The sequence below is a fragment of the Rhineura floridana genome, chromosome 3 (genome assembly GCF_030035675.1).
Source record: "Rhineura floridana isolate rRhiFlo1 chromosome 3, rRhiFlo1.hap2, whole genome shotgun sequence".
Classification (NCBI taxonomy): Eukaryota; Metazoa; Chordata; class Lepidosauria; order Squamata; family Rhineuridae; genus Rhineura; species Rhineura floridana.
Window position 1 is genome coordinate 88,951,383 of NC_084482.1, and position 26,763 is coordinate 88,978,145.

Sequence of the window (26,763 nt, forward strand, 5' to 3'; positions counted from 1 at the left end):
GACCTAATCTTTATGTTTCTAGGATTTTGAGCATATCACATCACACTCATAGCCACTATGGTATGTCTGTTCCTCTACTTCTTGGCATTTAAGCCAAAAACAAGACAATGGCAATAGTGACATTGATAACTGTTACCTTCCACACAAACTAGTTTTATCACAATGCCTCTGGTTTGCATAAGATACGCACACTGGATAGGGCTGCAGCGTTAAGTTAAAGAACATTCCAAAACTAGCTTGCAGAGTAACAGCTGAGTAACAAAAAAGTTTGTTTATTGTATTTGATACTGTATGAAGACTTATTCAATAAAATTCGATTGACTGATAATTCACTTCTTTGTATTTTCACCTAGGATTTGTAAGAAAGTCAACAGGTTGGGTCACCTCCATCATCTCTCAAATAGTTATGATTTTTTACACACCCACCTTTAGTGTACCTGTTACACAAAAACTTATCAGAACCAAGCATCCACTTGTCTGCTGAATGATACCAGTGTACTCTCAAGTTAGGAGGATCCATGAAGTGGCCTCTTGGCTTCTGCTGACCCCCATTATCTGATTATTTCCCTTTTCTTTTTACTAAAATTAGCTGAAGGACACTTCAGATATTTATTTTGATACTTTATCTCTTTTTTAAAAATCACTAAATAAAAAACAAAGCATAGATTTGGTGTCTAATCTAGTAGATTCCGAATCAACATTTTTCACAGTGCCATTTACATAGCAATTACTTGAGGGTTCAAACTGAAAGGACTACGGTTAACTTTTGGATTACAAGACTATTCAGTCTCTTCCAGCACTGACAACATAGCAAATTGTGGTTGAAAACTGTGGTATATAATTTGAGGGACAAGTTTTGGCCAACAAACCTAAATCTTCATAAATAGTCTAGGAAGCTTTCTTATACTTTTAGGCAACTGGCCCATCTAGTCCAGTACAGCCTACTCTAAATGTCAGCAACAAGGTTTCTAGCTGAGGTCTTTCGTAGCTCTGTTACCAGAGAGATTCTTCATGTGGAGATGCCAGGAACTGAACCTTTTGCATACAAAGTATGTGCTCTGCTATGCAGGCAATGGACTTTTCCACAGAACTCATCCATATACCAAGGTGGAAAGTTCACAGGTGTGGAATAGCCAGGTGGCATGAGGAAGACCTCCAATTACAAAAGCAATTTACAAATTAACAGCTTCAGACAGAGTTCTGCTGGGTACCAAAACCCATCGTACCACTCAGCATTCATCTTCAAAGTGCTTTATAGCTGTTAAGTGATTGTATCATTCCTGGGAGGTAGACAAGAATCACATTCCGACTTTATATGTTGAAAAATAGAGATTAAAGCAGCTTATCCAAAAATTCAAGAAAAGCAAAGAGCATTTGTAACAACACAAGAAGTTCTAATTTGCATCACTTCTTAGAAAGCTGTGTATACCAAGTCAGATGGTTAGTCTCTCTAGCTCAGTGCTGTCTACTCCATGGGTAGCCAACGAAGTGCCCTCCAGGTGTTTTGGACTACTGCTCCTATCATCCCCGATCATTCTTTATGCTGGCTGGGGCTGATAGGAGCTGTAGTAGTCCATACCTGGAGGGCACCATGTTAGCTATTCCTCATCTACACCAACTGGTCTGAGACACCTGAGTCCTGCCTGGAGACGCCAGGGACTCAAAATGGTACATTCTGTATGCTGCACATGTGGTCTATCACTAAGCTATGGCCCTTCCCTTCTTGGAATCAGAGCATTCCCCTTCCCTCCTTAGAATTATTAGGATTTCTTCTTTCCCTCCAACCCAGTGTACAATTTAATGGAGACTGAAAATGACAACAGAAAAAGTCTGAGAGCTACTTCTGTCTGAGTAACAGTTGGAAAAAACATTTATAACAGAGAAGAAGTATTGTTAAATAACTGTACACCTTGGAAGTGAAGATCAGGCTATTGCACCCATCCTGAGAGGCAAGCAGGTAACAAACTTTGCTTAATAAATAAAAAGGCATGCTGTAGCAGCAACAGTCATGTGGACAGAGAAATCAGTTCACCTCATTCGTGTGATTCTACTGCCACACCTACATGTGCATGTCTAATAGTGCGGCCATGGAGTTTATAGCCGTCCAGAGTCACTAATGCCACAGTGCCTGGCTGCATTTCCTCTGCTGGCACATGACACACTATTTCATGATCATAGGGGTCATATTTGCCACCAATGGGGTTCATTTTTTGTAAGCCATGCTTTGCAAATATGCTTTGCAGTTTGGACTCTATGAAGGATAAGCCTTCACAGATCTTCTTCAGAGTCAGAGTTGGGTCATTGTGTTCTCCTTCTACAGCATTCTCAGTGGTCTTCTCCAAGATATCTGCCACCTCTACCAGATCTCTACAGAAACTTTGGATGCCTGCAGATATACAAATAAGAAAGGTTAGGACAATGATTGTTCAAGGAGCAGACACCACTACGTTACAGTCACAGTCCTTATAACAGACTCTAAAAAAATTCAGCGAATACTGCCACTGGGCTTTAGGGGCAGCAATAAATATTGCAATGCATTTTTTATAGAACAGTTTCAACATGCTGAAAAGGTAGTGAATAATATTTCTTTTATTGCTTAGGCTTCATTCAAACTTTTTTTTACCTTAATAGCTATACTGCCATTTTAATTACTGTTATGTGTTATTTGTTCATGGATTTTATTTGCAACATAAACCACCCTGAGATAAATATTTTGAAGGGCAGCATATAAATACCCTGCATAAATAAACAAAACATACTATGTAGGCAGGTAGGAAGTGGTGTAGCAAGCTCTGCTTCTGCATGATACTGGCACCTTTTCTACTTACCAAAAATCTTAGCATCCTCTACAAACTTTTGCGTCCTCCGCCTAACATTTTCAGAATCTGTCAGGGCTCTCTGGTATCGTTCCTGCACACACAGCAAGAAGCAGGGTCAGACACAAGACCATTACCCAAAGCAACAAAGTAATGAGCATTCTGTAATAACTGACAAAGAGTTGGTGTTGTTTTTAGTTGTAAGCCGCTCTGAATCCTATTGGAAAAAGGGCGGGGTAGAAATAAAGTTTATTATTATTATTATTATAAAGAGGGTTGAAAATAAGCTGCTGCTTTGAGGTAAGACCCCTCAACTATGGGAGAACACCCCTCTTCTCTACTTTCTTCTACTAACAAAGGAGGAATGGCAAATAATACCTGAGGCAGATGTAACTGCATACATATTTATGTAGGAGAAATATAATGGAAAAGTGTGAAAGCAGCATCTCTTACACAGACAGTTCTTATAGTCTGCTGCCGTTACCCAACCTTATGATGACCATTAGATAGAGTGCAGCGAGGGTCTCTAGACGCTATGGCTCAAGCTGTCATAGCGGTATGTATTTACCATGTAGACCACCACCTTGCTCACTGAATACTGATGGACAGTGAGTGCACATGCGCATCCCATCACAGTCAGCATTTAGTGGAGGACAGCAGCAGACACTGCCACATAGCACAATGCCTTCCCTGTGTGGAAACAACAGCTCAGAATTCTGCCCAGGCCACCTTTAAAGAGCCCAGTCAGACAGGAGGGATAGTTACTAGATATGTTAATGGCTGGGTATCTGCCATTCTGCAATATTTTGACTATTGACCTGTGAGGGCTGTTCTATATTTGAAAAAGTCACGTGCACACAATATGTAGTCTGGGTACAGAATGCTTAGAAGTTAAATTCACTGAAAGTTACAATTAAGCCTGCAGCCCTATAAACTGGGCCCAGCACCAGCACTGTCAGGCAACTGCTGAGACCCTCAGACTTTAGTAGGGCCCACCGGGACTGGCATCTTGCCTACTGGGCCTCCACTGCCATTCTCCCTCTTCCCCATCAGTTGGAAATAGACACTTCCCCAAACAGATACTTGTTCTGATTGGCTTTTGCCACCAGGTAATCCAGCTAGCCTATCCAGAAGCAGAGGCTGTCATCAGTGGCAGGGGTCCCGCCACAGGGGGTTGAGGTAGGCAGGGGGAAGAGTGGCAGTAGGGGATGTTATTTAATTGTAATGATTACTACTGCTGTAAACTGTGAGTCTGGGTACTTACGACACGCACATGGCAAAACCTTAAAAATGTGGTATCCATTAGTGCAAACAGCCAAGTTAAGGAAGGTACTTACTGTTAAGACACGGACTTGTTCTTCCAATTTGATGGCTTTGTGCTCTAAACTGTTCTCATTCAGCAGATGTCTGGGTTCATCAGGAGGCTCTTCTGGACCACAGTCATCCCCTGTGCTCCTCTGCTGTGCAGCAGTGCTGAAGGCAAACAGCAATCCTCTGAAACGATACAATGACCAATGATGACGAGAGGTGCAAGAACTATTTCAAGGGTGAGAACAAGCCACTTGTCTGTTTTAAAAGCGAAGATGCAGCTAGTCCCAGTCTAGTGTTTTCCCACCCACAGGACTGGGTGGTGGCAGCACTCATCCAGATCTCAGCCTCAGCCTTGTGCAATTGGATGAGAATTTTTATTCACACATTCTTCCAGCAGAGGAAGATCAATTCTCTGAGACAGGAAGGCAGAAAAATGATAGGTTTTGTAAAAAGCCTGGAAAACCTGATCTGAGTCTCACTGATTTAGAGACAGATCTTTCCCTCCCCCTCCCTTTTTAAGCAGCTCATCTGCAACATTAAATGCTGGCTAGCACGTAAGAAGATAACTTATATTGTGCACATCCCTTTAGCATTTACAGCATACTGTAGCCTTTATAATTACATAGTAAGCTTGGTGAACCAGCTATTTGCTACAGTGTATGCTCAACAGCATGGAAACCCAGGTCAGGCTTTTCATATCAACACTAGTTACAGCAAGAATGTAAGAGTGTTCTTCAGGACAAAGACTCATTGAAATCAACTCATTCAGGGAGTTGGCAACATACCACATATCATAGCAGATTGTACGTTCTATTGTTTGGCTTATTTGAATTCACTCACCTAAAAAATATTCAGGGCAATTTTGCAGTCATGCAACTGTTTTTGTCCAGAAGGGAAAATTCAAATTGTGCTTTTGCCAATATGGAAACCCGGGTACTATAAAACCATAAAAAAGAGACTGTGCTGGGTTCCTATCACCCCTGGCCAGAACAGTCAATTGTCAGGGGTGATGGGAGTTGGAGAACAACAATATCTGGAGGGCCCAAGTCTCTTCCCACCCCCACCCTTTGTAAACAAAATGCTAGTTTCATCTTTGGGTGAACAGGGCTCAGCTTTGCCAACATTTTCATATGTTGCAAGTTCTGAAGGAATCTTGCTCCCCAGTTCCTAGCAGAGAGTATAGTACATCCCCTGTTCAAGCATCAATTAAGCCACAAGCTTGCTGGACGGCTCTCTGTTACATACATAAGAAGGAGGCATCTGTAAAAATCCAAGACCACAACTAATTTGCACCAACAAGGTGTCAACTGAAATACACAGTGGATTGCCATAGGCAAAGTGGTTTAATTTACAAGAGTTGCTAACACAAGTTGGAATTCCCAAACTTCCAGACCGGACTATTGCAATGTGCTGTATGTGGGACTGCCCTTGAAGACGACGCAGGAACTTCAACTGGTCCAAAATGCAGCAGCCAGATTACTGGCTGGTCTTCTTTTTAGAACTCATGTAACCCCTATTCTAAAAGAGTTGCTTTGGTTGCCAGTTTGTTTCCAGGCCCATTTTAAGGTGCTCACGTTAGTGTTGAAAGCCTTAAACAGCTTAGCCCCAAATATCTCAGAGACCGTCTCCTTCCCTACGGCACCTCTCGGGTGTTAAGATCAGCAGAGGGGGCCTTCTTGGTATTTCTGCCACCCTCAGAACGTTGGGGGATGGTGGCCCAGGAGAAAGCTGTCTTTGTGGCAGCCCTAAGTTGTGGAATTCCCTCTCTAGAGGTGCGTCTGGCATCTTTGCTATACGATTTTTGTCAAATGCTAAAGACACACCTCTTTACCCTGGCCTTTGGCTCCTGAACTGTATGTTTTCAGAATCCACCCTATTCTTGCGATTGAAATGTGTTTTAATTCTTTTTAATATTGTATTTTAGTTTTTATAACCCGCCCTGGGACCTACTGGTGAAGAGTGGGCCCTCTATATAAATAATAATACACACCAATTTTCTCCTTATTCTGTGCCCACTGAGTGTGCTCAGTCCTCATTGGACTTTTTTCGCTTTCCCTCCCCCTCTATTTTGAAAAACTTCTTTTGTACTTCTGCAAACCTTGGGGGTCTCCTGAGCCTGCAGATACCCATCCTCTTGTTCCTGGATGGTGTCGTTTTGGCTAAATAAAAATCCACATCCTGAGAATGACTTTGTTACTAGTATAGGATAATACAGGCCAGAATTACTTGCTTGTGGCAAGGATTACTGAGGTCAGTAATGTACATTACACACTTAGAGCTTCTGACACTTCTCTGGTTTTTTATATTAATTTTTATTGCTTAATTTTACAGAGAATGAGAAATATAAGATCAACTAACAAACAAACCCCTCCCAACACCCCTACCCCGGAGCCATGGACTTTCTACTAATAAGAAAATGGGTTCACACTGAGATCATACAATTGCAAAAGTAACAATGAAAAATAGGAATCAAATAAAGGACCAGATAAGTATGTATAAATAAATGTTCTGGGAAATTTTGACAACCAAATGGTTCTGGCTGTATTTGGAAGATGATAATATAAATTGTGTTGGGAGGTATAGTCTGTAAATGACCACCACACTGCCATGAAAGCTTCTAGTTTCGCTTTGCCTTGGAGGAACCGGAGATGTAGAGTGAGCTTGGCCAGAATTGCAATTACATCTCTATTATTCTTGTTGAGAGCTGAAGGGCACAAATAAAGTCTCTATGTAATTAACGAACAACAATCCCAGTAGACACAGGGAGACTTATTTCAGAGTAAATATGCATAACAGGATTGCACTATAAATTGGTAAGATAACTGTTGCAGCTCAGCGCATGTGAGAATTCATGCCAAATCATATAACTTCGTTAACTAAATACCCTTATATATCCAGTCAATCACTGCACTCTGCAGGTAAGGGCCTTCTGCAGATACCATCTCAACAGGAGGTCTGTTCCAAACAACACAGGAATCGGGCCTTTAGTGTTGAAGTAGTACTTACTCTTTGGAATTCCTTCCCCTTAAATATTAAACAGGCACCACCTCTGTTGTCTTTTTGGCACCTGCTGAAGACCTTCCTCTTTCAACAAGCCTTCAAAGTAGAAACCCTATTCCAGTCCTTCTATTAAAAATGGCATTTGCCAAACAACACATTTCTACAGTTTTAAAACGCGCCTGCTAAACTCTCAATCCAAGACATTTTATGGTCCCTTTTAAATGACTGATTTACATAGCAATTAACACTTCCACATCAATATTTGTTCATTCTACCCTGAAGCACTCCACACACTCTATTTAGTAAGAAAACAGCATCAGAAGAAATTGATTCCTGAAAAATTGCCCCACCTCTAGACTCTACCAGTTGAAGTGTTTGAGGAAAGAGGACTATTAATGACGTTTTGTTTCGAGGAGATCCAACAACATAGGTAGGGAGGAAATGTTATTAGCATCCCTGAAAGCTAGACACCTAATGGTGCACAGATCTTCCTGCCCTTTTGCCTGGATGATGTGCTTCACACCAAAGGTAATACGAGCTATGCTGAAATGATTCATGGAACTGGATTTGGACAGGAGAGAAGGAAATTTCACTTCCTGTTGATGTGCTGGGTTGGACAGGGAGACAGACTTGTCTGTGCAACAGGAATCCAGAATCTTGCTTGTTGTCAGCCCCACTGATTATATTAACTGATATAGGGATGAAGGCAAATTTTAATGTGCAATTAAAACTTTAGCTGATTTATCACAGGGATCACAAACCTACCGATGAGCACCAGGTTGGTAGCCCTCATGTATTTATTTTTATTTTTTAATGGCAGATACTTCAATCATATGTGGAGGGGCTTTTCTAAATGTGTTTGGGTGCTCTGTGTGTGTGCATGGGATTGAGAGAGATGCACTTGGGCAGAAAAAAGGGAGAGATATGTGTGTCTGCATGTATAACAGAGAGATGAAAGAGGCACGTACGTATAGTGTGTATATGTGGTCTTCTTTGTGTGGTCTGACAGAAAAGTACAGATGCCCTTGGGCAAAGAGAGGGGAGGAGAGATGTATGTGTGTCTGTGTATATCCTACAATTGTGCTCAATCAGATGACATTACACTGATTTTTACCAGCTCCAACAGCAAATATACTTCTGAACTCAATTCAAGGTGATGGCTTTGATCTTTAATGCCTTAAATGGCTTGGAGCTAGCATCTCTCAAAAGTTGCCTCCTACCCCCTCCACAAGAGGGCTGGAATCATGAGGCAGCTGAGCCACACTCCCGACAGGAGTATTACTTACCTGGATGGGGATAGGGATGGCATGGGGTAGGGTGGCTGCAAGCTCAGGGATCGTATGTGTTTTCCAGCAAGTGCACCAGAATGGCACCATTGGTGCAGTCACCTCGCCTCACCCTGTGTCAGTGACACCACTGTTGGGAGAGCATTTCCACAGCCCTGACACACCATGCCAGCCATTCCTGCTCCCACCTATAAAAAGCCTTCTTATTCTCCTTTAGAGGCCTTTCTTTGAGTCCCCCACTATTAGATGTACAGCAGATGGCTACCCAGGCCTGTTCAATCACATCAACAATGTAAAGAATGGCTTCGCAAGAGAAGAACATCTGCCTGCTATTTGGCAGACAATGAAGATTACAGTTTCATTCCAGCACTTTCTCAATGTCGTGTTATTAATTAGTATTAGTTGCTGCTGCTAATGTTTCAAAAAGACTAGAACAGCAAATTAGTGTATTATTGGTTTTAAGTTGTAGTTATAATTTTAATATTTTTTTATTTGTATTGCAGTGTTGTTTTATCAATTTTCCTGTCAGAAGCTGCCTCACTGAATATTCCTATAGAAAGAAAGGTGGGATAGAAAAAAGCGAGCACAAGACTATGTAAAATTATGCTGAAAACAACATTACTAGTAAAATCACATCCAGTGACGTCGTAACATATGATAGTATTTCAACAGGACACAAATCTATCATATGCTGGTTATTTATCACTGAAGATACTGCTCTGTAAAGTTCAGGAGGAAGGACAAAGTTTAGCTATGGAATTTACTATGAGATCACTTCCTCAAATGCCTAACTAAACTGTATTTCTCTAATTTGCTTACAGATCGTTTGCTTTTTTTTACTATGTCTGATTAATTTGAAAACTTAACATACAGTGAGGTGAATCCTTCCATGGCATGAATGTTCCGCAGGATTTTATGAAACACATTCTGTGGTTCACTCTACAATTGCCTATCCAGCTCCAAATTTAAGTCAAATCCAGTGATCGGAAGCACATATGTAGATAGAAAACAATGCAAAGCCAGGAATCCAGATGAGATAGCTCATTAATTATTCCCAAACCATCAAATCCAGCTATAAGGACTTTAGTTCATAGCAACAAGGCCGCAACCAAAAAGGTCTATCTTTATAATGAATGTATAGCTCAATTCATGTAACTGCCAAACTTAAACATTTGCTGCAATCCCTCAACCAGGGCCACCCAAGATCTTAAAACAGGTAATCTTGAATCTGCCATCCTGATATGATGAGAAAGTTTAACAGGACCGGGCTATCAGATCGTCCAGGGCATCATAAAAAAGTAATTTGCATATCCTCAGAAGAGTCTCACAGTGATCCAAAGATCCTTTAAAACCTTGAATATAAAATAACACGAATCTTGGTTCCAAATATTTTTTAGAGAGAAAACCTAAGGCTTCCAGTACCATTTCCTTCACAAGTACTTTGCCTGTATAATAAGATGTGTTAATGTTGAGACATTTCATCTTCACAAATCATTAGAGATGGACATTACCCCCAAGAGGAACATGAAAAGCAGGCCTCAATCACAGCTTTAAGAGGGCTACAGTGACTCTTGCAATCCACTGGTCTTCAGAACTATCAAGAAAATCTAAAATACATTTTTAGTATTATTAAAATGCTCATCTTCAAATGTTAAATAACACCCCCCAAAACAGTATCAATAAGTTCTTATCGAGCAACAGATGATGATAATAATAAAAAGGTACTCGCCACACATCAATAAATAATTTGACAGTATTCATTGCTTGGTAATTTTTATTGCCATTTAGCCTTAAATAGTCAAATAAGCAAAAAAGAGAGTTACCCCATTTTGGAGGCCTGACAAGACAACATGGATACCACAGCACCAAATGAAATCACTGGGATGTATGAACATCCCGTGTGGCTGAAATTTAGGTCAGGCTACTTTAAAGGTGAAGTCTGAAATCCATGGCCATTTTTTAAACATTTATCCTACCCAGTCAAGTTTGACTTTGAATAGACAGCAACCAGTGGGCGGGCCACACCATACAGAGGGTGAAGCCAACAGATGCAAGATCTACTGATAGGCTGGTTTTCCAGATATCCTGTTGTATTTTGAACTGTTTATGTATCTCACTGGAAGAAAGCACATATCATTTACTTAGCTAGCTAGTCATAAAGAAGCTATGCTCCCTGGGTTAGATTGGGGGGTAGTGTTAAATGTTCTGAGCTGGGCCTATAAGCATCGACAGCCAACAAACCAAGCAGCAACTACCAATAGGAAATAGCCTACTTACTGGCTTGCTTTTTAGTCTTGAATAAGTGTACTTCGGCTTCATCCACCACACCACCCTTTACCCCCAATTCAACCTATGGTATATTTTGAAAAAGTCTAACTCACACCTTCATCCAAACATTGATCCCAGAACAGTGTATACAGACATTCCAAACATCGATATCTGCTGGTCTTTGACCGTAATAAAGTAATCAATCAATCAAAAAACAACAACCACCAAACATCAATACAGTATTAAACAATAAAAATCAAAATGCATAAAATCCTTTCAAATCTTGATACCACTGTGCTAATATGATCACCAGATGGTTCAACTCTGGTTCCTTTAAAAGAGGACTACAGGACAAATATACCAGTCAATTGGGAGGGAGGAAAAGGAGGCTGCTGCCTTTTTTTGTAGGCTTCCTAAAAATATCTGCCCTGCTACTGTGAGAAACAGGATGCTGGACTAGATGGGCATTTGATCTGATCCAACAGGTTCTCTTTATCATCTCAGAAACGGAGAGTGTCTCAGCATCTAGAGGGCATTCCACCAGCTACCTTAATTCTCCGTTCACAGCAACGCTGTAAAGGCGTGAGAAAGAAGCCACAAATGGTGGGCAATTCTCAAGCGACCTGCTGCTCTCTAGAAAAGGCACACAGAAACAATCTCCAGCCTTTAGGTATTGTGGCCCGTCTAACCGTTAATACACCTCCCGGCAGGGAGTCATTCCTGGGCACAGAAGGGGAGACACCACCGCGAGCGAAAGAATCTGGGGGAACCTAGGAGGCCGCGGCTTTACCGCGTGATTTCCCGAGAGCTGGATGAAGGGGGCGGCCAAAAAGGAGACGATTTAAGACAAAACACCACCACCGTCGCCGCCCTCCCCCAAAAGAGCGCTGCCCGGGGACGACCGCGCTGGAGGACGTGCAAAAAGGGAGCCAAGCACAGACATCCCCCCCCCGGTAGACCCTCTGGGGATATCCCCCTACAAGGCGAGGGCGATGCAAGGAGAAGAGACGGAGAAAAAGGAGAGGAGGAGGAAGCGAGCGAGCTCTCAGCGGAGCCGACCGCGGAAGGGGCTAGCCATTCCTCCCCCAAAGGGGCAAGAGGGCGACAGCTGTACCAGCGGAAAGATAAATCTAAGGAAATGGCTGTGGGGAAGACGGAGGCGACTTCTTCCATCCGCCCGCTCCCGTACCTGTTGTAGCGAAACTGCAAGGAGTTGAAGCACTGCCGCGCCGACCACACAGACCCGCCTGCTGCCATAGCCCCGCCGCCGGACTAAGCGTGGCGGACAGTGGACCGCCAGGCGCTCACGGATGGGAGGAGACAATGACGACTACATAGCACTACACCTCCCGTCAGCCATCGCGCTCGTGATGGGGGATACGGCCTCCAGCTCCCGCCAGTCAGCTCTCCCGCTACAAGAAGGCTTCGCCTTTCAGAGCTAGTAGAGGCTCTTAAAGCCTGAGCGTTGTAATAGGGCGTGCACGTGGCCGCTCTACCGACTGCCAGACAAGGCGCCTTCGCAGTCGTAACAGGCAAAAGTTCAGTCGGTGTGGCATCTTTCCGCTTGGAGATGTAATAAGAAGGGAAAAGACGCGTCTGTTTGTTTTTGTGCCTATTTATTCAGTGATCTGCCAGAAACAGAGAAGCAAGTCCACCTCCATTCCCTTTTTCAATGTCAGCCAAAGCCACCTCTTATCCTCTTTTGTCATCTTTCCTCAAAAGATAAGGGCTCCCTTTGGGAGGAAAGGCGGGGTATAAATATAAATAATCATAAAAAGTGTGTTTTTTTGGTAAACAATGAGGTTCTGGTACTCGTACCTTGGTAAAAGTACTGTGGGTGCCAACACCCAATGATTGCAATGGGGAAAAAAAGCCAGTACTCCATGTTACATAAGAACATAAGAAGAGCCTGCTGGATCAGGCCAGTGGCCCATCTAGTCCAGCATCCTGTTCTCACAGTGGCCAACCTGGTGCCTGGGGGAAGTCCACAAGCAGGACATGAGTGCAAGAACACTCTCCCCTCCTGAGGCTTCTGGCAACTGGTTTTCAGAAGCATGCTGCCTCTGACTAGGGTGGCAGAGCACAGCCATCATGGCTAGTAGCCATTGATAGCCCTGTCCTCCATGAATTTGTCTAATCTTCTTTTAAAGCCGTCCAAGCTGGTGGCCATTACTGCATCTTGTGGGAGCAAATTCCATAGTTTAAGTATGCGCTGAGTAAAGAAGTACTTCCTTTTGTCTGTCCTGAATCTTCCAACATTCAGCTTTGAATGTCCACGAGTTCTAGTATTATGAGAGAGGGAGAAAAACTTTTCTCTATCCACTTTCTCCATGCCATGCATAATTTTATACACTTCTATCATGTCTCCTCTGACCTGTTGGTGGGTACTATCACAAAAATGCCCTAATAATAATAAATCTAGCTGAGCAACTTCTTGTTCTTCAGGCAGGTAGTTTTTTCTTTTGATTTAAAAATTTTTTTTTTCGTTTGCAACTATAACAAAAAGAAATAATTTTTTATATAACACAATTTAACATAATTTTTTATTTAACACGGTTGCCCCTGAGTGCCCTCTCCAGCGTTGTGGACCCCGGTTTGCACCCTTGGTACACCAGTAAGCGAAGGGCAATGAAACAGGCTGGACGACGGCTAGAGCACAAGTGGCAAAAGATGTACTGTGAGGCTGATTGGGCGCGAGTAAAACAACATAACCGTGCCTACTGTGTGGCAGTAAGGGCGGCGAGGAAGGCCCACTTCTCTGCCTCCATTGCATTCTCAAGTAGCCGTCCAGTGGAGCTTTTCCGTATTGTCAGGGTCTGTTGACATCAACTCCAGGAAATGGACTTTTAGACCCTTCAGAGGCCCACTGTGAATTGTTTGCAAGACACTTTGAGGGTAAAGTTGTTCGCCTCCATAGCAGTCTTGATGCCCTATCCACATCTACTGTAGTCCCCAATGAGGTGTCCAGTGCAACGTCTGCTGCAGCTTCTTGGGAACAGTTTCAGTTGATGTGGCCTGACGACGTAGACAAGGTGCTTGCATTGATGCGGCCAGCAACATGTCCTCTCGACCCTTCCCCTTCTTGGCTTATTAAAGGGGGTTTGACCGAGTGGATCCAGGGTGTGGTCAATGCATCATTGCAAGAGGGAGTGGTTCCAGCCGCCTTGAAAGAGTCAGTGATCCAACCACTCCTGAAAAGCCCACCTTGGACCCATTGGTTTGTGACAACTACCGACCAGTCGCAAATACCCCCCTTTTAGGGAAGGTGATTGAGAGGGTTGTACTCTTGAATGAAACAGATTATCTTGACCCATCGTTGTCTGGGTTCAGGCCTGGTTATGGGACTGAATCGGCCTTGGTCGCCCTGATTGATAACTTTTATCGGGAGAAGGACAGGGGGAGTACAACCCTATTATTCTTACTTGATCTCTTTGTGGCTTTTGATACCATTGACCATGGTATCCTTCTGGGCTGACTTGGTGAGATGGGTATTGGAGGCACTGTTTTATAGTGGTTCTGATCCTATCTCCAGGGTCATTTTCAGAGAATAGCATTGGATGATTGTCTTCGGCCCCCTGGCAGTTGTGTTGTGGGGTGCCGCAGGGATCATCTTATTCCCCATGCTGTTTAACATCTATATGAAGCCTTTGAGAGTGGTCATCAGGAGCTTTGGGGCGAGGTGTCAGCAGTATGCTGACGATACCCAACTCTATTTCTCCGTAACATCTGAATGGGGAGAGACCGTGCAAGCCCTTGACCACTGCCTAGACTTGGTGGTGGGCTGGATGAGGGCCAATAAACTTGAGTCTGAATCCTAGCAAGAAGGAAGCACTATGGGTTGGTGGTTCCCGAGTTCAGATAATTGGTCAGTTGCCTGCTTTGGATGGGGTTGTACTCCCTCTGAAAGAGTACGTCCGTAGTCTGGGGTTGCTCCTAGATCCATCTTTTTTGCTAGAGGCCCAGGTGACCTCAGTGGCTAAGAGTACCTTTTACCAGCTTTGGCTGGTAAGACAGCTGTGGCCATTTCTGGACCAGGATATTCTGTTGTCCACACACTGGTAACCTCCAGGCTGGATTAGTGTAGTGCCCTCTATGTGGGACTGCCCTTGAGGTTGGTCCAGAAGCTGCAGCTGGTGCAAAATGCAGTGGCAAGACTGCTCACTGGGGCAGGGCATCACCAACGTCACCCCTCTGCTGAAAGAATTGCACTGGCTGCCCATTTGCTACCGGGCCAAGTTCAAGGTTCTCGTTTTGGTGTACAAAGCCCTATACAGCTTGGGACCAGGATACCTGAAAGACTGTCTTATCCCTTATATACCCAGTCGATCACTGCGCTCTACAGGTGAAGGCCTCCTGCAGATATCAGGGGGCCTGTCCTGCACAACATAGGAAATGGACCTTTAGTGTGGCGGCATCCCTTTAAATATTAGACAGGCACCATCTCTGTTATCTTTTCAGCGCCTATTGAAGACTTTCCTCTTTCAACAAGCCTTTTAAGTTGAGACCTATCCCAGTCTGCGTCTGTGTTGGAATTGTTTTTTAATGTTCTTAAACTTTTTTAAAATGTTTTTAACCTTAGAAGATGTTTTCATAGCTTTTTTTAAGTAACGTTTTTGAAGATGTTTTGTTTTAATGTGTTTTAAAGTTTGTTTTTATGATGCTTTAATGTTTTTAGTGCTTTTGTTTGCCGCCCTGGGCTCCTGCTGGGAGGAAGGGCGGGATATAAATAATAATAATAATTTATATACTGCTCGATTGTAAATAGAATCTCTCAGCAGTTTACAAAAAATACATTGTCAGCTGACATCATCAATAAGGATCTTCATTCTGTCAATCTTTATTTAAATGTATAGATTACTATAGGCAAGTCTTATGTCCAAATAAGTATCTAAAGGAGATTGCTGATTACAAGCCATGTGTTCAAATGTAGAACGGGGAAGTGAGATATTCAGGCCACTGCGTATGAGGCGGTGGGTGTTTATCCTTCCAGTGTTGCAGTACAAATATCTTAGTCACCATAAGGGCTCTCAGAATCCACTTTTGTTATCCATCTGTTAGTCCCCACACCACAGGAATATAGTTTTAAGAGCATGTGAACATCTGCAAAGATCAAGGATTTCTCCAAAGCAAAGTTAATACGAACAATCATTTCTGAACAGGAAGACATTATATGTCTCAAAGAGGTGTTTTCTGTTTTACATCAACACCTATCTGAACTAGCCAATTCTTTCCTATAAAGGTGCTGTGGAGTCAACTATACTCAAAACACCAGTCTTTGCTGAATCAATCTCAACTTTAAATTTAAAGGAACACTACATTTAGGTGCTAAAGCAACTTTCAGTCGAGCTAAATGGTGTTGTCTGAAAAGCCAGAAAAATGTCAATGCTATTCTGGAATATTTGTTTGCTTTTGACTCAACTCCCAGACCTACCAGGTTCTGCCCTAGCACTATGGAGAGTGCTACTATTTCTTGACAAAAGCCACTGGCAAGCCTACTGTGACATATAAACAGCTTTGTGTACTGCTGTTACTGGCATGATAGCATCAACCTATAGTGATTGCCAGGACAAAGACCTGGGTGGAGACACAAAGCTGCAAATCATCGCTGTGACAACACAGCAGACCCCATCCCTAATCCTATACTTGTTTGCCAGCACAGCAGCTGACAGGACTTCATTACACAGCAACCTGGCTTCTTGATGTGGGGCTCTGTTGAAATTAATGTTTAAGTGTGTTTATGGCGAAGGGGTTGGCTTACCTACAGATGGTGTAGCTTCTGCCTTTGCTATTCTACCTGCAGTTGGTAGCTTCATCCAGGAAGCCAGAAAGGGTCATGATTCTGTCTTAAGATTAGGCCATTTTGAAAGCATCAAGCTGGAAACCAGTGTTGTTGTTAAGTATTACAGCCCAACCCTAGAAGGACATAAGTAATGTGTGCATGTATCATAAGTAGTAGGTGTTCTGCTGGAATTTACAGCCCAAATTTGCCTTAAAAGTTAGAAGAAGAAAAAAACCAGGGGAACACATACAGCTCTGTACAAAGATCATATTTATTTGGGGGGGGGGAGAAGGCGGGCAGGGGAGCAGAGGGAGGGATCCAGATGTTAAAGTGCAGACAATTCTTAAATAGTAAAATATATGCCACAATATGCACCCACAAAAAGACAAGCATCCTACCCACCTCCCCCTATAAAAGAAAAGTCACTACAGTTTGTAGTCTGTTGGAATGACACAGCAGGAGGACCATGGCATTTACTGTAGGGTTCCCCTTGGGGCCTCTTCTTTAGGCCTCTCTCAAGTTTTAGTTTTCTTTACATTCTGTGAATGAAGCAGGCCTGAAACTGACCTTATGCACATGAAGACAGCTGGACTCCCTACACTGCAAAGACAAAACAAAAACCCCACCCAAAACACAGTTTCATACTCATCCCACCCACCCACCTTCAATCAAAGAGAAAAGAGATTTTTAGAAATGGCAGCATAATGTCTGTTATTTAGTGCATGTAATGTCTTATTGTGGCTAATTTATAGAAGCCTTCCACAGTCATTTTGTTGACCAGAAACAGAGCCCTTTTAAAAAATACCTCTGCAACAAGACAACATTTTGCAGAAGCCTTCTCTCTTGTTGCATCAGTCCGTTTGTTCACTCTCCTTACTCACTTGTCATTGCGAGTAGGAGTCCAGCTCTGCTAGAGAGCAAAAAGAGGGAGGGGAGGGCATGGGCAAATGAATTCTTACAACACTTGGGCACTTGTACAGTCTGTCCATGGGAGGGAAAAAACCCTTTATACCCTTCTGGAGCTATTGATTTTATCTGACACATTAAAAAACTTAAATGGCAGCTTGAGAGAGAGAGAGAAACTATGAAAGTTGACAGGAGTACTCCTAGCATGGGTCAAAACTAAAAGTCCTGAGATTTAAAATGAAACACCACATTGACAATGTCTTCCTCCTGCTGGGCCCTTCCTGGGCCCCATCTCTGGGCCTAAGTCAACAGTAACTGCCCTGATCTGGTTTGGTAGAAAGTGAAACAGGCAGACAGTATCAAGGGCTAAAAATAGCATCTTTCCAGATAATCGACTGCAAGGCACTTCTGTGTCATGCCTCATTTCCTTGTGAGGGATACTCACCCCGTCTCCAATGCAAGAGCAGCTGCAGCAAGAAAGTTAAAAAGTGACTTGCCAAGGTCTTTGGCTGACTTGAATGAATGAGGACCTCCGAACCATCTCACCATCATCTCTCCCCACCAGACCAGGGTATCAACGTTCCTGATTTTAATTGCTCTTCATTAGTTTTATTAACCGAGAGCAAAATCTATCCTCCAGATAGCAGGCATGCCGGACCTATTTGAGGTGCTTTTCACAGGCCACTTAAAGAGGAGTATTCTGAGGACACACTTAAAAAAATCCATGAAAGGATTTCCCTTCCCCACCCTGCTTCCCAAACTCCCTCCCTCCCTCCCTCCCCATTACCCACACCAATTCTCAAAAGCTCGTCTGCTTGTTAACCCTTCATTCACAGGAGGGTGGGTGCTCTCCCTGCTGAAGAACAAAGTTCCTCAGCATCCTTCTGCAGTTTTGTTGAGGGATGAGAGGCTCTTGCACTGCTTTAGCCTTTCCCATATGTGTCCCAATGCTTGAGAGGGGTTCTCCTTGGAGATGGAGGCCCAGTGACACTTTATGTTTTCTTCATTTCCCATTCCTAGAAAGAGAAAGAGACAGCAGTGCTGAGAATTGCTGGGTTGCAAAGGAGATACGAGGCTTGGATCCAAAGTAGGTTTCTTGAGATTAGGGGCCAAGTTTCAGTTAATCATCTGGTTTGCTGTTAAGTGCAGGATTTTTCTTTTACAAATAGCCAACGCAGACTAGGAGAGGGGAGGATCTGAATCATGACTGCAACAGGGGGCAAAGGGTTAAGATCCCACACCCCATGATGGCAGTTTGTGAAAGAAAGATTCTGCGTTTAAGGACAAGCCACATAATTAATGTGATGTCTAGCCCTAGTGAAGCTTCATAGAGAGGAAAAGCCTGGTTGAACATCTAAGACTGCAATCCTGTACCTACTTACCTTGGATGAAATCCCACTGAACTCAGGGGGACTTACTTCTGAATAGAGATTCAGACTTCACATCAAATGCTCACATTGCTTTTTGAGTTGTCCTTTATATCTGCAAGAACACCATGCTCAACGTTGTTTATGTTCAATTGCTTACATTTTGCACAAATCCCACTTTACCATTTTCTAATGTAAGAGATGTCACAGCCTCCCGGATGAGATTAATATGATGTTATGTTGCTTTGCAACAAAAATGGCAGAGAGCCAGAGGAAGAACACATCTTTATCAAGTGGTCTGTTCACAGTATTATGGGTATCCCCCAGATCATTCCAAGTAAGCAATCATTTTTATAGGCCTTATCTGAATTTAAAGTTTTTTTGCAATCAAGCCAAAAACATACTAGGATCAAAATAAACACTGGCTTGGATCCAAAAGGTGATTTGCATGAGCAGAAAGGCATTTCCACCCACGCAAAGCTGCTCCCACTCCTGCTGCAACCAACGGTGCCCCATCCCACACCGTTCCATGGGGTCCCTTGACCTTCAGGAGCAATTTAGGAAGGCTGCAGTTGAGAGAAATGACCGGAAAAAATTCCCATTGCACTTGCACTTCTCTAGATCCAGTTCATTTTCATCAGTTGTGAAAGCATCCCAAGTTCTATACACGTTTAGCAATATACCTAATGATGCAACACTAGAAATCATAACTTCAGTATAGCTTTCACATTGCTCTCCAGTCTCCTCTGGGCTTCCCAAGTTACAGGATGGCTTCTGCCCTTATGATCCATTAGCTATCCTTGCAAGTTATTTGGATTACTAAAGTTCCAGATAACTTTGAAGAGTTGGCTGCACATTTGCTCACTGTGGCAGAAATGGTGGTTTCCACTGGCAGACCTCTAAACTGTAAACAAGTGGTCTGTATTATCTGAAATTAAGGAAACAGATTTCAACTTCATTGGCTCCCACTCATTGCATATTATGAGCCTCTTAACAGAGAAACTGCGAGGCATTCTTTAAAATAAATTGGAGTCTGGGTGTGCACTTTATTTGTATCCTTTAATCAACAGTTGTCATGGATTTGGTATTGAAAAATAATCACTCCAATCTCTGCTACTCTTGTGTTGTCTCTTCAAGTCTTTCTCCATACAGGACCAAGGCCTAACTAGCCTAGGCAGTAATGCTAGGCATGTCTTCATGTAGCTTGGGAAGCTGGAACCCAGTCCAAACTAGCAGATTATAGTATTTGTGTGAGGGGATTAAAAAAATCTGCATTTAGTGCCAGGAAATCCAAATGTTATGTATAGTAAGGAAACAGGTGTACATCTGATATCGTTTGTTCTGACTGCATTATTTAGTGTTTACAGAATTTTGTAAATATTTGGCAAAGGTTATGGGTTATGGGACAAGACAGTTTGCTTACAGGGAAGGAAGGCAAGAATTAGGAGCTACAGTGAATGACTGGGAGCTCTCAAGCAAACCAGAAAGCATATTTATTTCTGAGTTTATGGCAGACTTTGTCATCCTACTTGTGATTTTTTTGCCAGTAGCCATGTGGGCTAGAAGCTTGCTTTTGACAAACAGATAATATTAGGACATCCAATTCCACCACAGGTTACACTCTGCAGAACACACAAAACACATGTATCCTGTGCACAAGACCTTTGTCAAGTGTCTTTGCTTCCACTAGATCAGAGAGGGGAACCATTTTCAACCCAAGAGCTGCACTGCATACTGGGCAACCTTCTGGGGGCCATATGCCAGTGGTGGGTGGGGGCCAGAGGCAAAAGTGGGCAGAACAGTTAAATTAATTTTTACCTTTATACGGTAGGCTAGTTTCTACACACCCCTCTCTATCCACCATCAAGGGAAGCAAGACGCATTGTCAGAGCAAGGACACATTTCTAGTCAGGCAAAGATACTAAAGAAGGATGTGAAGCAGGACCTGTAGAGGATGTGGCTGGGGAGAATCCTGAGGGCCAGATAGAGAGGTCTGGAGAACCTCATGTGGCCCCTGGACCTTAAGTTCCCCACCCATGTGCTGGATTATGAAATACAGAATCTTGGAGATTTTGGGAGCAGACAAGGCAGACAGACTACACTGCTGGAGCTCAGCTAGGAAAGTGGAGCCAGCTGTACCTTGGCCTTCTGCAGCACATTCCCCTTGTTGGCAGGAAGGAGAGAAGGGCTTCGCTTCCTCATTTCTGCTGCACAGTTAACCGGGACCAAGTGCTCTGGGGGGGTTCCATTGGGCTGGGATCCAGTCTCCTTGTAAGGAAAAAGAAGAAGAGAATGACAAGTGTTTATGAGATACTTAAGAGAAACCAGATTACCAGCTGCTACTATCCAGGGTTTTTTTGGCAGGCATTAATGGTCTTTGTGAAAGAGGAAATCGAAAGCTTAGTAAGAAGGCAAACTTGCCTATAGATGAAGATAATCTTCAGAGGCTCTCCTGAAACTGCCCCAGATATGTGAGGCTAGGTGGGTGGCAAGCAAGGAAGAGGGCTCTCTCCGTTGGAATCCCCTGCCTTTGAAATGCAGGGATTTCCAGGCAAAGACCATTTGATTTCCCCAGACTTTCTGTAAACCATGGAGGGCCTGCATGGTGCCCTCCAGATGTTGGACTGCAAGTCCCATCATCCCTGACCATTTCCATGCAAGAGCTGATGGGAGTTGTAGTCAGACATCATTTGGAGGGCACTATATTGGCTACTTCTGCTGTAAACAAACTGTCTTGCTCTGCTTTTAATTATTTATAGGTGTTTCAGTAAGCTTAATCTGGTTGTTATTTTGGTTTTTATTGTTTTCCTATTTAATATTATTCTGCTATTCATCCTGGGAGGGGTAGCATATGCATTTTTTAAATAAATATGAATCGGCTCCCTTTGTCCGGGGCATGGAGCACCGCTGAGGCACCCTCTAGATGCACAAAAAAAGTTAGGTTCAGAAACTAGGATAGATATACCACATCCACTACTCCACTACAGTTTAAAAAGCATTAAGAACATAAGAAGAGCCTGCTGGATCAGGCCAGTGGCCCATCTAGTCCAGCATCCTGTTCTCACAATGACCAACCAGATGCCCACAGGAAGCCTGCAAGCAAGACCTTAACACAAGAGCACTCTCCTCCCCCTGCCCCAATGGTTTCCAGCAACTGGTATTCAGAAGCATGCTGCCTCCAACTGCAGAGGCAGATCATAGCCATTGTGGCTAGTAGCCTCTGATACAGTTATCCTCCATGAATTTGCTTGATTCTCTTTGAAGGCCATCCAAGTTGGTGGCCATCACTGCCTCCTCTGGGTGACAGAATGAGAGAGAGAGAACATGCCTGTCGCTATGGTCTCCTCCCATAAAGTGCTGTGATGGTGCGGGGTGTGGGGGCTTTCCAGTGTTTTGCACCGCCTGCAGCATGTACGACTATCTGCCTGTTGGACAGAAGTCGTGGGTGTGCTGTCAGTGCAATGAGCTCCTGGCTCTCTGGGAACGACTTCATTTCCTTGAGGCCAAGATGGCGGACCTGGAAAAGCTGAGAGAGGCAGAGAGGTGTGTGGAGGAGGCCTTCAGGGACGTTATAGCTGTGTCCCACTCCAACGATGATAGCTCTCCTGCTATCATGGAGAACGATGGTCTCGGGGAAGGAGAGCATCCAGCTGAGGAAGAGGGAAACGATCCCTTAGAAGGGACCCATTCCTTGGGGGATGAGCAGCTATCCTCTCGTGCCGAGGATATATCTCCAGGGGGTGGAGGGATCCTTGTAGTGGGTGATTCGATCATTAGGAACATAGACAGTGGGGTGTGTGATGGGCGTGTAGACCGCAAGGTGTTTTGCCTGCCTGGTGCGAAGGTTGCGGATATCGCCCGTCGTTTAGATAGTTTGGTAGACAGTGCTGGGAAGGAGTCAGTGGTCGTGGTGCACGTTGGCACCAACGACATGGGGAAATGCAGCCGTGAGGTCCTGGAAGCAAAATTTAGGTTGGTAGGTAGGATGCTGAAAGCCAGGACCTCGAAGGTGGCTTTCTCTGAAATGCTACCGGTTCCACGCGCAGGACCAGCCAGACAGACCCAGCTTTGCAGTCTCAATGCGTGGATGAGACGATGGTGTCGGGTGGAAGGGTTTGGATTTGTTAGGCACTGGGGAACATTTTGGGACAAGCCGGGCCTGTACAAAAGGGACGGGCTCCACTTGAACCAGAATGGAACCAGACTGCTGGCACTTAAAATTAAAAAGGTGGCAGAGCAGCTTTTAAACTGACTGAGGGGGGAGACCCGACAGGAGCTGAGAAAGGTCCGGTTCGGAATAAACCTCCCCCCTGGGATAAAAACCAAAGAAATGATGAAATTTTAAAAGGGGTAGGCCTAGAAGTAGGCATTGTGAGAGCTGGGGCACAGGATATAAATTCAGAAGAGCAAAATTACCACAGGCCTAACCACAAGTGCCAAAGACACTTGAAGAGAGACACTGCTTACAAGTGCCTGTACGCTAATGCTAGGAGCCTGCGAACCAAGATGGGAGAACTGGAGTGCTTGGTCTTAGAGGAGAGCATTGATATAGTGAGCATAACGGAGACCTGGTGGAATGGAGAAAACCAGTGGGATACGGTTATCCCTGGATATAAACTATATCGGAAGGACAGGGAAGGACGTATTGGTGGCGGAGTCGCTCTATACGTGAAAGGCATTGAATCCAGCAAGCTCGAAACCCCAAAAGAGGCAGACTCCTCCACAGAATCGTTGTGGGTGGTGATACCGTGCCCCAGGAGGGACTTAATACTGGGAACGATCTATCGTCCCCCTGATCAAAATGCTCAGGGAGACCTTGAGATGAGATATGAAATTGAGGAAGCATCCAAACTAGGAAATGTGGTAGTAATGGGTGACTTCAACTACCCGGACATAGACTGGCTGCATATGTGTTCCAGTCATGACAAAGAAGCAAAGTTTCTAGATATTCTAAATGACTATGCCCTAGACCAGTTGGTCATGGAACCGACCAGAGGGACGGCAACCCTGGACTTAATCCTCAGTGGGGACCGGGACCTGGTGCGAGATGTAAGTGCTGTTGAACCGATTGGGAGCAGTGACCACAGTGCTATTAAATTAAACATACATGTAACTGGCCAATTGCCAAGAAAATCCAACACGGTCACATTTGACTTCAAAAGAGGAAACTTCACAAAAATGAGGGGATTGGTAAAAAGAAAGCTGAAAAACAAAGTCCAGAGGGTCACATCACTCGAAAATGCTTGGAAGTTGTTTAAAAACACTATATTAGAAGCTCAGCTGGAGTGCATACCGCAGATCAGAAAAGGTACCGCCAGGGCCAAGAAGATGCCAGCATGGTTAACGAGCAAAGTCAAGGAAGCTCTTAGAGGCAAAAAGTCTTCCTTCAGAAAATGGAAGTCTTGTCCGAATGAAGAAAATAAAAAAGAACACAAACTCTGGCAAAAGAAATGCAAGAAGACAATAAGGGATGCTAAAAAAGAATTTGAGGAGCACATTGCTAAGAACATAAAAACCAACAACAAAAAATTCTATAAATACATTCAAAGCAGGAGACCATCTAGGGAGACGATTGGACCCTTGGATGATAAGGGAGTCAAAGGTGTACTAAAGAACGATAAGGAGACTGCAGAGAAGCTAAATGAATTCTTTGCATCTGTCTTCACAGTGGAAGATATAGGGCAGATCCCTGAACCTGAACTAACATTTGCAGGAAGGGATTCTGAGGAACTGAGACAAATAGTGGTAACGAGAGAGGAAGTTCTAAGCTTAATGGACAATATAAAAACTGACAAATCACCAGGCCCGGATGGCATCCACCCGAGAGTTCTCAAAGAACTCAAAGGTGAAATTGCTGATCTGCTAACTAAAATATGTAACTTGTCCCTTGGGTCCTCCTCCGTGCCTGAGGACTGGCAAGTGGCAAATGTAACGCCAATCTTCAAAAAGGGATCCAGAGGGGATCCCGGAAATTACAGGCCAGTTAGCTTAACTTCTGTCCCTGGAAAACTGGTAGAAAGTATTATTAAAGCTAGATTAACTAAGCACATAGAAGAACAAGCCTTGCTGAAGCAGAGCCAGCATGGCTTCTGCAAGGGAAAGTCCTGTCTCAGTAACCTATTAGAATTCTTTTAGAGTGTCAACAAGCATATAGATAGAGGTGATCCAGTGGACATAGTGTACTTAAGACTTTCAAAAAGCGTTTGACAAGGTACCTCACCAAAGGCTTCTGAGGAAGCTTAGCAGTCATGGAATAAGAGGAGAGGTCCTCTTGTGGATAAGGAATTGGTTAAGAAGCAGAAAGCAGAGAGTAGGAATAAACGGACAGTTCTCCCAATGGAGGGCTGTAGAAAGTGGAGTCCCTCAAGGATCAGTATTGGGACCTGTACTTTTCAACTTGTTCATTAATGACCTAGAATTAGGAGTGAGCAGTGAAGTGGCCAAGTCTGCTGATGACACTAAATTGTTCAGGGTTGTTAAAACAAAAAGGGATTGCGAAGAGCTCCAAAAAGACCTCTCCAAACTGAGTGAATGGGCAGAAAAATGGCAAATGCAATTCAATATAAACAAGTGTAAAATTATGCATATTGGAGCAAAAAATCTGAATTTCACATATACGCTCATGGGGTCTGAACTGGCGGTGACCGACCAGGAGAGAGACCTCGGGGTTGTAGTGGACAGCACGATGAAAATGTCGACCCAGTGTGCGGCAGCTGTGAAAAAGGCAAATTCCATGCTAGCGATAATTAGGAAAGGTATTGAAAATAAAACAGCCGATATCATAATGCCGTTGTATAAATCTATGGTGCGGCCGCATTTGGAATACTGTGTACAGTTGTTGTCGCCTCATCTCAAAAAGGATATTATAGAGTTGGAAAAGGTTCAGAAGAGGGCAACCAGAATGATCAAGGGGATGGAGCGACTCCCTTACGAGGAAAGGTTGCAGCATTTGGGGCTTTTTAGTTTAGAGAAAAGGCGGGTCAGAGGAGACATGATAGAAGTGTATAAAATTATGCATGGCATGGAGAAAGTGGACAGAGAAAAGTTCTTCTCCCTCTCTCATAATACTAGAACTCGTGGACATTCAAAGAAGCTGAATGTTGGAAGATTCAGGACAGACAAAAGGAAGTACTTCTTTACTCAGCGCATACTTAAACTATGGAATTTGCTCCCACAAGATGCAGTAATGGCCACCAGCTTGGATGGCTTTAAAAGAAGATTAGACAAATTCATGGAGGACAGGGCTATCAATGGCTACTAGCTGTGATGGCTGTGCTCTGCCACCCTAGTCAGAGGCAGCATGCTTCTGAAAACCAGTTGCTGGAAGCCTCAGGAGGGGAGAGTGTTCTTGCACTTGGGTCCTGCTTGCGGGCTTCCCCCAGGCACCTGGTTGGCCACTGTGAGAACAGGATGCTGGACTAGATGGGCCACTGGCCTGATCCAGCAGGCTCTTCTTATGTTCTTATGCTATATGTTGACACAAAACACAGTGCCATCCCAGTGCCTTTGGGTGGAGAACAATGGTGGTCAGTCACTGACCAACCTGAGAAGCTTTCTTTTTCTTTTGTTGCGCAGGAGAGAGAAAAAGAAGACTGCACATGGGTAAACATAACACACATATGGTTTGGGGTAGTTTGCCTTCCTCCAGTTGTTCAATGATCATTCCCTTTCTCTGCCCCTGAACAGGGCAATGAAATGGGCAAGACTATTTTGGCTCAGCTCTAGCATACAGCCGCCATCCTACCATCTAGCACACGCTAGCATACAACCACCATCCCAACAAAATTCAAGGGCAGGGGTTAGCTTATACTTGGTCTTCTTTCTCTGAGCAAGCCTGTAGAGCTCCCCCAGTTGCCTTTGTAGTCCCCCAAAGGTCTTGGTTTCTCCCTCCTCCAGGCACCCTCTGAGGACCTCACTGGTTTACGCTAGCCTCCCGTTGACCTCCCCAGGATCCTGCTGCAGGATGCTCAGACAATTGGAGCCAGCCCAGTAGTTGCCCTTGCTGAAGGTTTCTAGGGGTGTCACCTTGC

General features: G+C 43.9%; 2 protein-coding genes across 8 annotated transcripts in view; both read right to left on the reverse strand.

The window, feature by feature from the left end:
- Positions 1-224: 224 nt before the first annotated feature.
- GRPEL2 (GrpE like 2, mitochondrial) lies at positions 225-12,093 on the reverse strand. The gene is made up of 4 exons (XM_061616857.1): positions 11,871-12,093; positions 4,154-4,310; positions 2,829-2,910; positions 225-2,386 (listed from the first exon to the last, which is right to left on the reverse strand). The coding sequence occupies exons 1-4, from the start codon at positions 11,936-11,938 to the stop codon at positions 2,034-2,036; spliced, it is 660 nt and encodes a 219-aa protein (XP_061472841.1). The 5' UTR covers positions 11,939-12,093; the 3' UTR covers positions 225-2,033.
- A 4,625-nt stretch (positions 12,094-16,718) lies between these two features.
- Positions 16,719-26,763, reverse strand: part of AFAP1L1 (actin filament associated protein 1 like 1) — a 96,997-nt gene continuing 86,952 nt past the window's right edge. For all 7 annotated transcript variants that reach the window (XM_061616860.1, XM_061616858.1, XM_061616864.1 and 4 more), the window contains 2 exons: positions 20,873-21,001; positions 16,719-18,382 (listed from right to left, as the gene is read on the reverse strand). In XM_061616860.1, the coding sequence (XP_061472844.1) occupies positions 18,359-18,382; positions 20,873-21,001 (153 nt within the window). In that variant the 3' untranslated portion in view covers positions 16,719-18,358. The remainder of the gene's footprint in view (positions 18,383-20,872; positions 21,002-26,763) is intronic.